This window comes from Aplysia californica, unplaced genomic scaffold (assembly GCF_000002075.1).
Source record: "Aplysia californica isolate F4 #8 unplaced genomic scaffold, AplCal3.0 scaffold00136, whole genome shotgun sequence".
NCBI lineage: Eukaryota > Metazoa > Mollusca > Gastropoda > Aplysiida > Aplysiidae > Aplysia > Aplysia californica.
Window position 1 is genome coordinate 567,459 of NW_004797406.1, and position 11,276 is coordinate 578,734.

The following is an 11,276-nucleotide window of genomic DNA, read 5'->3' on the forward strand; positions in this document are numbered from 1 at the left end:
CCCCTCACGTTTGACATTTGTGACGTAACAGCTGAGAGCTCTAAGTTCTATTCTTAACCCCTTTGGTACACACACACACTCATACGAACACACACACGACACACACACACACACACAAACACACACACACACACACACACACACACACAAACACACAAACACACACACTGACACATGGGCTTGCCCATTGATCATAGCGCGTGCGACTTTGACTACCCAATCTACACACTACGCACGCCATCATACACGCTGAAAAACAAACAGACTACGATTGCAGAGTGACTCAGCATATTATCACCTTTTTATATTATTATATTTTTTGCTCTCTGGAAACGAGTAGAAAGGCGAAATCTTTTCGTCTTGGCTGGCTAAACTGCTAACTGCTAAACTTTAGCCTGTACTGTAGCCACAGAATTCTACTGTAGAATTCTGTGACTGTAGCCTATAATTTGTGATCTGCTCACTCTTCTCTGCATGGACTTGGACTAGATATAGATATAGATCTAGAATCTAGACTCTAGGATCAACTCCGGCGTCGTCAGTGTGAAATTAGCAGTTTGGTTATCTCCATCACTCTGTCAGGTCACATATTTCTCGTCTACCTTGGCTCAGCAAGCAAGTGCTCACGTTTCCTTGTTCTGCAAAGACTACTATACACTATAGTTATACTCACCAAAAGTCTAAACATGCCGCTCACCAGTGATGAAGCTCAAAAGGCTTGCGCACCTCCTCCACCTGAGACAGAGGTAAATTTTTATTTTGCAGTTATTAGACTAGAATCTAGATGTAGATCTAGATAGAGGGAGGAGTTCCGCAGAGGGCCGGCCGACCAACAACGTACAAGAGATGGGATATTTTGAGCGGGGTATAGAGTCTACCCTAACCCTAGTTTTTTATATTTTTTATATCTTACCTAGATATCTAACCCTAGTCTGGCCCTAGAAGCGGGGGGATACCAGCTGAGGCTGAGATACCCGAGATGTATACCTGCTACTGAAAAATGACCATTCACGGCTCCACAGATGATAAAATTAAAAGGCATATAAAACCATATAGAATCTATATCTTTTCTTAAAGCTGATAGAATTAGCCATTCAAAAATGAAGCAATCAAATAAATACTTACAAAGCACAAAACGAAACGCGATATAAACTCAACCAATTAGTAATCTACATCAGCACGGCGAAACAAGTGATAACACATAGAGACATAGTGTGCAGTCGCTCAGCTGGAACCGCGTCACTTTATCGGCCTATTATATCTCGGGAAGGACTTCCGTAACGAGCGACCACCCCATCAAACACAATAAAGAAGTGGCCTAGACCTACCCCTACCCCTACCCCTACCCCTACCCCTACCCCTACCCCTAACCCTAACCCTACCCTTACCCCTAACCCTACCCCTACCCCTACCCCTACCCCTACCCCTACCCCTAACCCTAACCCTACCCTTACCCCTACCCCTACCCCTACCCCTACCCCTACCCCTACCCCTCAATTCTGCTCTGTCTCATAGTGGTCGCTCGTTACGGAAGTCCTCCCATATCTCGGCCAAAAGACGCTCTACAACGTCAAGATAACTTGCAAAGTCATTGGTCACTATTTATAACTTTGACCTGTAATTTACTAGATCTAGATCTACGTCCTTTTCCAAATAAGGAATACTGAAATTTCCCATTGAAAAAGGTCAGCGTCTATGCCCTTTATATTGGGCCTGCGGGCTTCCCGGTCAAAGTAGGTCTGCCCTATTATATAGGGCCTGCGCGTTTCCCAAGTAGCCTGGCTCATGCCCTTTATATGCTTGCGCACTTCCAGGGTCCTAACCCTAAACCTAAACAAAAATACTACTCACCCTAAGCCTAGCCCTAACCATTACTCTTGAATTTGAATAGTTTGCTCAGTGGACCTTGTCACGGTTAGTAAGTGCCGACCCTCTGCGGAACTCTTCCCAGACTAGATTAGATCTTCAACTTCTAGGCTATCTAGATTTAGATCTAGATAGTAGCCTTTGGATACTGGGCCTTCTGACTAGGCATGATAATGGCAAAGGTTAAACTGCAGTATATTCTATGCATTTCAACAATTTAAAAATCAAAGTGACTATTTCTTCTCTGAACGCTTGGGAAAATTTGACCTCTATTTCTCCGAATGATTTAAGTTCTTGAGATTTTTTGATTATTTGCGAGAGTTTGGCGTTGTCTTTTATTCTGCCATTCTGCGAGGACTGGGAAGAAGAATTTTTTCCATCGAATTCAATTTCTAGAGCTAGAGATTTTTAGATGTCTGAATATTCAGATACTTCAATTGTGGTTGGGGCAAGGTTCCCGAACTATACTTCATTTGAAATTACCTTCAAAAGTTACTGTGGGAAAACAAGACTGCTCGACTTTGGCAATAACCTATTTTGCATTTAGTCACCTCTAAAGCAAAACCTAAAAAAAAAATTCCCTCCTTGCCCTCCCCCCTCACCCCCGTTCACACCTTACACACTCACACACACACACACACACACACACACACACACACACACACACACACACACACACACACACACACACACACACACACACACACACACACACACACAAACACACTCACACACACACACACACATACATACACACTCTTATTCATTGAACATACACACATGTGGGTGGTTGGCGGGTGCTCTGGTGTGGTGTGCTTCTTCTTTCCTATCAAACATCTGTCGTCCTTATCTCCCCTTCTTCTTTTTTATGTTCGTTACTCTCTTGTAACACCTCTAATTTTCTGGCGCTCATGTGACCTTAAGCAGTTGCGAGCGCCGTAAAACCTCTACTAAAACTAACTATACATATACTTACTCACACACACACACTCACACATGTGCGCGTGCCTAGGGCCACTACATTCGCAAATAGGCTTTAGAAGGCTAACCAAAAAATCTTGAGAACGGAAACCGTTCGGAGAAATAGAGACCAAGTTTATTTTCCCAAGGGTTCGGAGAAACAGAGCGTTGTTTGTCACCATTTGTTGTAAGGTTAGGTGCTTCACTGTCATGAAAAGAGGTAAGTTTGATCCCTGAGTCAGGAACATTTTTACTGAGTATTGGTCTTTTTTCTGAGATGTTGTATGATGTGTCCCTCTCAGCTCGTGTGTAGTGCTGTTACAGTGACAGAGTCGTCTAGCCCACCTCCTAATTTTGTGTCAGTGGGGACGTAAAGATAATGACAACAATGTAAGCCTATTGTTTGAAAAACCCACCGAAATCCACCCCTCTCCTTAAAAAACAATATTTTTTTTTAGAATCCCAATAAAAATTCTAGCAGAACTGTTTACATTTTTCCCCTTCATTATAGTAGCCTGCTGTTTTCAATGAACATTATGCATGTGTTCAATATAATGTTTTTGATCCTATTTACTGAGAGTAATAGCGTGGATAATGGTCTAAGTAAAGCATTACAACACTACCCTTTAAGCCTCATTTTCATTTTGTGCAGCCAAGGCATCTTTTTGAAGTTGAAAATAAGGTTTCCCTTTTTTATGCAGTTACAAAAGTGAGCAGCTCTGCTCATACTAAATAATTAAACTTATTGAAAATACAAAAACAAGGCCTAGCATCTGACCTAAATAGTAGGCTTCACACCCCTTTTAAAATAATATCTATTCTTTTTAGTATCACTCTGCTTAACAACACGAAATCTGCTTTACGTGAAGAGAATCTTTAGTCCAATGAAGTTTAGTGTTATGTGTCAGGGTTTACTGTGTAATAGTATGCACTACTACTGGTGCCATTTTGTATGTAAAAAGTAGTGTTCTATGAATTGGAATGATTTTTTAAAAAGAGACCTAGTAGATTAGAGTGAAGAAATGTAAAATCAGAGTGGATGCTGATCATTTTTGTGAAGTCCCTGTTGGCAAGTTGGCAAGGCAGTGCTTCTGTCATGGGAATGTCATCTTACCATCCAGGCTGCTCTTCAGTTATAGTTGAGTTTTTTAATATGATCATGTATGGTTTTGGAGTCAAATAATATACATACGCTAGTTCTCTACTGTGATGATGGCTGTACTAGTGTTGTGCATGAGTCAGAGCTCACTGACACTGTCTCTTTACTTTCCACAGGGATTTTTCTTTCAGCAGACCATGTTGAGAATAAAAGACCCAAAGAGATCCCTTGATTTCTATTCAAGAGTTATGGGCATGTCGTACGTTGAGTATCTGTTTTTTTGTTCGTTTTTTTGGTCAAATTATGTTGTCATACTTTTTTTACACATAGAACAGATGTTTCTTCAACTAGATCTAGTACTGTTTGAGTTTTAGAGTTTCATGGCACTTTCAACACAAATAGGTCATATAAGTGCAGAAGATTAGAGGTGTTCCTGAAAATTAAGTGCAGAAGACTAGAGGTGTTCCTAAAGGGTGACATACCTAGAACAGGAGGAGGAGAGATCAGGATGAAAGATGTTTTTCAAGGAAAGAAAGATCAAACCACATCCTCCAACCACCCACAAGTAGAGGCCTACCCTTTGCAGGCGTCCTGCATAATATGACTAGTTAAAATGAGAAATTTTGTTTATAGGTATGCCATCAAGATTAGATATTCATATCCTATCTTAATAGGATTTTTCCTAAAAATAACACTCACTACCCAAAATACGATAATATCTTCTCATGCAGATTGTGTGTTAATTCCCCTATGATGATTGTTTTCATTGTTTGAACTAAAATTTTTTGCACGAATATGTTTCGCCTAGGCACAATCAAAGATTGTAAACAGTAAAGTGATTGCAATGAATAGGCCTATATTTTAGTCCCTAAATGTTCATCATTGCCTTTCTCACCCTGCACCAGGGTATAGACCACGGACAAACATTTTCCACTTTCCTCTATCCTGGGCTAAGCTCTTGATGTTATTCCGTCTTCCCACTTTTCTGTAGGCCTACATTAATTTCTGTAATCCTTCTCCTGGTTCCATGTGGTCTTCCCCTTGATCTTTTACCCTGTGGATTTCAATCCAAAACTATCTTTGTTATGCAGGTGCCTGACTTCCTGAGAGTATGTCCAATCCATCACCACCGCCTTGTTCCTACCTCATCTCTGACTGGTATCTGTCTTGTTTTCTTTAACACTTCCTCGTTGGTGACCCTGTCTGTCCATCTGATCCCTAAATGTTGGTAGAACATTCCCCCCCCCATACTCAGAAGGGGGGCTCTCGTAGCCTAGAGGTTAAGACGTTCTCCTCTCATTCAAAGGTCCCGGGTTCAAACCCGTGTAGCGACTGAAAACTTTACTTCTCTAAAATTGTCTCTTTTCACCTCCTTTCCTGCTCTCTAGCAATGCTCTGTCGTCTGCTTTCTTCTCCTCTTTCTGCCCCCACCCACTCACCTCCTTTGCCCCTTCCTCTTGGCTCTTGAGTGATAAGCAGTGCGTGGAGTGGAAGAATGTCAGCAGAGATGCAGACAGATAGTCATAAATTTTGTCCCCTGGCTATTGAACAGTGATAGTATGGTGTGGTGTGGTGTGGTATGGTATGGTATGGTATAGTGTGGTATGGTATGGTGTGGTGTGGTGTGATGTGGTGTGGTGTGGTATGGTATGGTATAGTGTGGTATGGTATGGTATTGTATAGGCAAAGATCTATGCAATGATTTGCATGCTGGTCTGTGGAACCAGACATTCCTGTATGCTAGGCTTTACACTGCAACTTGTGCTGCAAATGTGCGTGTGTGCCTGCATGTGTGCGTTCGTGCATGTGTGTGTGTGTGTGTGTGTGTGTGTGTGTGTGTGTGAGAGAGAGAGAGAGAGAGATAGAGAGAGAGAGAGAGAGAGAGAGAGAGAGAGAGAGAGAGAGAGAGAGAGAGAGAGAGAGAGAGAGAGAGAGAGAGAGAGAGAGAGAGAACGGGGGTGGGGGTGGGGGGCAGTGTGCAATGTGCCATATGTCTATTTTTGTGGATTCTATAACTAGAAAGGTTAATGAGTATCAAAATCCCTTTTTCATTGTATTGTTCTAAAAGATACTCAGGAATAATAAATGATTCATTTTTTACAGGCTGTTGCATCAGTGGGATTTTCCAGACATGGAGTTCACTTTGTATTTCATGGGCTTTGAGAAGCCTGAGGATATTCCGACAGATCCTAAAGAAAGGGCTAAATTCTGCTTTTCAAGGAAAGCCACCCTGGAGCTTACACAGTGAGTTACTGTTTGATTGTACAAAGTGTACCGCTAGGTGTTATGTTCATCACCTTTTACTGTGTTTGAAGATGCTATTGATTGTTTGTACAGATGAGAGTTTCAACAGTTTTTTTTATTATGGACCGATGAAGAACTATAAGTATTCCCCCTATGTTAACTTCTTTTCAGCTTTTTTCTGCCAAAGTGTTGTAGAGGTAGGCAGTAAACATTTGCGACCTTCAAATATGTCTGTGATGACAAGGTTCTGTTTCATCGTATCCTGGGATCATGATGGAAAAAGTGCCCAGAATGAATTTGCTTGCAGAGAGTTGTACCAGAGTCTTTTACTTATAGCAGACAAGGTGAGCTCTGTGCCTCAAAGCCTTCCTCACATCAAAATACTGCACACCAGCTTCTTTTTTTATCTGTTACCAGCTCTTACCTCCCTGCAAGTGCTTGGCCCTTAAGACAACCTATTAAGTTTAGTAGAGTATTTTACTATTAAAAAAAAAAAACTTTGTCTCTAGGTCAAGTGACCCCTCCCTCCCAATCCTCACCCACACTTACATATTTTAATACTTTTTCTACCGTTCTTATTCACCAGTAATTATGGGACTGAAAATGAAGAGAAAGAGGTGTACCACAATGGAAATTCAGACCCCAAAGGTTTCGGTGAGTTAATGTTTTTAACTTTAGGACAAAAATCAATTGAAAGAGATAACTGGTAGATCAGTGCATTTCAAGAATTTGACCTAGCCCGATCACAGGTGGTGTCCATTAGCTCAGTACAGCTTTGACACTATTGTTAAGATTTTCATGAGCAGTAAAAAGGTGCTAGTGTTCAAATATTTTTCATTTCTTTAAGTTTTTCATTCACCTTGAGCCCGTACCTGTCTGAAAATAACAGTCTTTTACGGCTGAGTAAATGGTTCACAACAGGAATAATGATCTGGATGATTGTATTGATGTGAATAGGGAAAGTCATAGTGATGATGCTACCAAGAATATTGAGTGGTTGCAAGCTGCTCTTTCAACAATATATGTATAACAATGCTTATCCTAAATCAACTTTGAAAATTGAAGCATGTACATTTTTTTTGCCTGAGTTTTGTTTTATACTTGCCTGGAGTAGGCCTAATAGATAGGTAGTAAAATGTGGAAGAATATTTGCGTGATTTTTGAGGTTCTAGGTCTAAGTTTGTTGTTTTTCACACAAATTGAATATATTTTGTATGTTGATCAACAGGAATGATGGGCTATTAGTATTTTTGGCATTTTAATATGAAAGTCTTTGTTTTTTCCTTTCCTCCCAATAGGCCACATAGGTGTGGTCGTCCCTGATGTGTACAAGGCCTGTGAAAGATTTGAACAACTTGGGGTGTCTTTCATCAAAAAACCTGATGGAGGTGAGATGTATTATTTGTCCGCTGGCATGGTTTTCTTATTTCTAATGCTGTCTAGGGTTTGATAAAAGAAAAGAAAAGAGAGAAAGAGAGAGAAAAATAATTGCTTTATGTTGTTTTTGCAAGAGTGGTTGGAACAGTGAAATTGCTATGGTGCATTCTGTTTAACTCACTTGAGCCCATATACGTATATTAAAAGGACGTGCCGCTGTGTATTTATGGGATGTGCTTTATCGATTGATATCTACCGTGTTTTTCGGTTACAAGTTGCAGGAAGCGTCGAGCCAATAGTTGACCCACTTGTTTCGTTTCGTTAAAAATTTGATGAAGTTGTTTGTGACACTTTTTGAACTGTAACAAAGTCAATATCCCCTGCTTTGCGATAGAAGCTCTGGAAGGGAATCAAAGCCGCAATCGTTTTTAGAGTGGAGATAGCCTCTCAAAGACATAAATGAAACATGTTTGAAGTGTCTAAAAGGTCTTATAGTGAACTAGAAGGCTAAAGCTCCCACTATGTCTCACAAACCAACTAGAAGTTGCAAGGTCTATGGATAGGGCTGTAGCTCAGGCAATGAACAGTTTGAGTCGGAGTTGGGTGAAAGTGAAAGTAGGAATCGGAATAGCTTTATTCTTTCAAGTCTAGTAGTACTTTACACGTCTTGTAGTTTTAGTTGTGGAAACAGTAGCACTAAATCTTTTAGATACAGGTGTAACAATACACGAGGTGAGAAAAGGACAGTAGTATCTCAGTTTGGACTTCAGACAGAACTATAACCACAGGATACTGTCGTGCCATTTGCCAAATGCATCGTGTACTCCTACTGGACTCGGGATTTCATTCTTTCACACCAAACTCAACATACATCAGTTAAAATCAACTGCTTGCATGCTGTTCCTGAGTTATTCAGAACATTCTCTGTAACACATAGAAGAAGTAATATGAACAATGTATGCAGGGCAGTTATTTTCTGTTTGATGATTTTATTACAAATAGGGCGCTAAAAACAAAAAAATGTATAACCCTCAGACATTACTATTTCAAAATATTGATAAAATAAAAACGATTGGGACAAATTAGGTACTCTTTTCTCTTTCTGTGAAAACGTTTCCTTCTTTCTTTTTTTCTTTCTTTCTTTCGTTGCATTTGAAAAATTATGATAGCTTTCTCAGTTTTTTAATGGTTAACAATTCATATACCCCAAACCGTCAGGCTGCAATATTTGTTGGGTGAAAAATAGCTCAGGCTCAAGTGAGTAAATAACATAATATAAGGGAAAAACAGTGGATTCTGTTTAAACTGAAATTGTTGGATTGTCAGGTTTTGGGTTTAGAGAGGATTGCTCAAATTATTCGCAATGATTGTTGAAAGCTTAGAGTTTCAAATGCCATGCTTTCTGCAAAGTGCGTTTTTGTTTAAAAAAAATTTCTCATCTACCTCTTCAACTGGCAACAACTGCAATTTGAGCTGCAGGCTGTTCCCATTGTTTTTTCTCTCCAATATTGTCAGCTTGTTTAATCTGCCGAACAGCCACACAGAACAGACAAAAGAGTAGAAAGTAAAGTGAGAAAGAAATTCCAATACCAGTGATGTCCTGAAACAAACGACTTGCCGTCACATGCTGATGTGCTTACATAAACTAGCTTTGCACAGACAGTAAATCGGGTATGACCAACTGAAGATCACACAACAGATGTATAGTTGTTTTCCTTGCGTTACAAGCCTACACACAATGTTTGTGCCCATTGTTTGTGTGATAAATGTCAGCAAAGAGCACACTGGTGATGTCACTGTGACCCTCAGTTGACACACGTGCATTCTCATGTCTTTGCCTTCCGTTTTTTTGTTTTGAAGCACCAAAAACTTGATGATCTGCGTTACTTTAAGATGCTTGTTATTTTTGTGTTGATGTAGATGACATAATCGTTGAAATTCTTTTTGGTTTAGAAATGAGAGTATTTTGGCTATTTAATAGTTTTCTTACATTACAAAGCCAAAGATGAAAAAAAAAAGAGGATATTGTTTTCTTTCAGTTATCACTGTTTTTGGAATAACCTTGTTTGGTTTGAACGGACTGCGATGTATGTTGATTTTCTATGAATAGCTTACATTGTTGTGTACCAAATTAAAATTTTATGATTCTTTTTTAAATTGGTACATGTAGCAGTAACAGTTTTGTAAGAATTAAGTTTCTGGCATAGATTGCTTGTACTAATATTTTGATGACACTTTTCAGTAAAGTTGTTATTTTTGTGTGGAAATGACTGTCCATAATTTCTTCTTTTTCAAATTGTAATACAAACCTTGTTCTTTTTATTGTTTTTTTTCAAGGGAGATGAGTTTTATTTGTTCAAAACTTCTTTTCTGTTTCTTTTTCCAGGAAAAATGAAAGGATTGGCCTTCATTCAGGATCCTGATGGCTATTGGATTGAGATTTTAAACCCCAAATTTTAATCTTGTTAAAGAGACATGCATGGGTATAGGTAAAAGGCCAGCGTCTCTGTTGCGAGAACTTTGCCAAAGCCTGTAAAAGAACATTTGAGTATGTTTTTTATGCAATATGTTGGCCTTTATGTTTTGTGTGATCTGAAAGAAGAGGAGGATGCAGAATTTACATCTCAAGTTCTTGTAGTACTTTAAGTTATTATATTATGATTTTACAAGCCATTTTCTTTTTGTTGTTGATCTGATAGTTTTGTTACTATGCTATTTGAACTCATCTCTATTTAAAACAGTTTACGCATATTTATGCAACAAGTCTATGGCTTTAATCTTTGACTTTGGCTCAGGTCAGTGTGGTCATTTCTGCATTTTTACTCTGTTTAGCTGTAGGGCTAGTGCCTGATTCTAGAAGAGTCCACAATGCTGGTGCTTTGTCATCTAGAGTTTGTTCTTGTCCAAAGAATAGGTCATGGATACACACATCACTTTAAATTAGAAAAAAAAAACCCTTCGCATTACTTACCCTTTCCAAAACTGTTTGTGGTAATTGAAGCTTTAAGAGACCACGTAATAGTTGGTATTGAAGGACACCACTTTTCAGACACAGTGGTTAATGTGTGACATCATTTCAGTAATTACTTGTCAAGTAATGTATTATTTATGATTTATGAAAAAGAATGTTTACTCCTTTTTCTTAAACATGATTTAATTAGGTTAGCTATTTAGTGACAAGTTCTATTTTTTTGTAGCTTTAGACAATCAGTGTATATATGTGAAAAGAGCACTATCCTGTTATAAAAAAAACCCCAAAGTGATTCCTGTTCTGCCATAGAATTCTTATGTTTGAAGACCAAGCAAGATAACGTTTGATGATAAGATGGTGCTTTGGGAAATGTTGATACTACTGTTGCTTTAATTGAAAAGTGAATCCTCTTTGTTGGTCTTCTTTGAATGTCTCAGATTTGTTCTGCCTTAATAAAAGAGTGAGATATATTTCAAACAACAATGATTATTTTTTATAGTACTTTTATTTTTGTAAAGATACGCCCCCCCCCCCCCCCCACTCCAAACCACCATCACCACCAGAATCCCACTCTTTCCCATTTGAGTTGTTGGAGGATGGTACAGTGTAGCATGTTGGTCATTTTGAAGGCAGAGCACTTGGCTCAGTGGAAAGAATAAAGAAACAGGAGCAGGTGGTTAGAAGGCGCCACTAGTAGGTCCTCCTTTTTTACTTTCCTTCTGTTGCATGTTGTTACTAATGTTACTGTCTGTCTTGTCT

At 39.1% G+C, this 11,276-nt stretch overlaps 1 protein-coding gene across 1 annotated transcript; it reads left to right on the forward strand.

Annotated features, from left to right (window-relative positions):
* The first annotated feature begins 435 nt into the window (after positions 1-435).
* On the forward strand, positions 436-11,000 carry LOC101859564 (lactoylglutathione lyase). The gene is made up of 6 exons (XM_005096733.3): positions 436-746; positions 4,102-4,184; positions 6,029-6,169; positions 6,756-6,823; positions 7,468-7,557; positions 9,933-11,000. The coding sequence occupies exons 1-6, from the start codon at positions 687-689 to the stop codon at positions 10,004-10,006; spliced, it is 516 nt and encodes a 171-aa protein (XP_005096790.1). The 5' UTR covers positions 436-686; the 3' UTR covers positions 10,007-11,000.
* Positions 11,001-11,276: the final 276 nt, after the last annotated feature.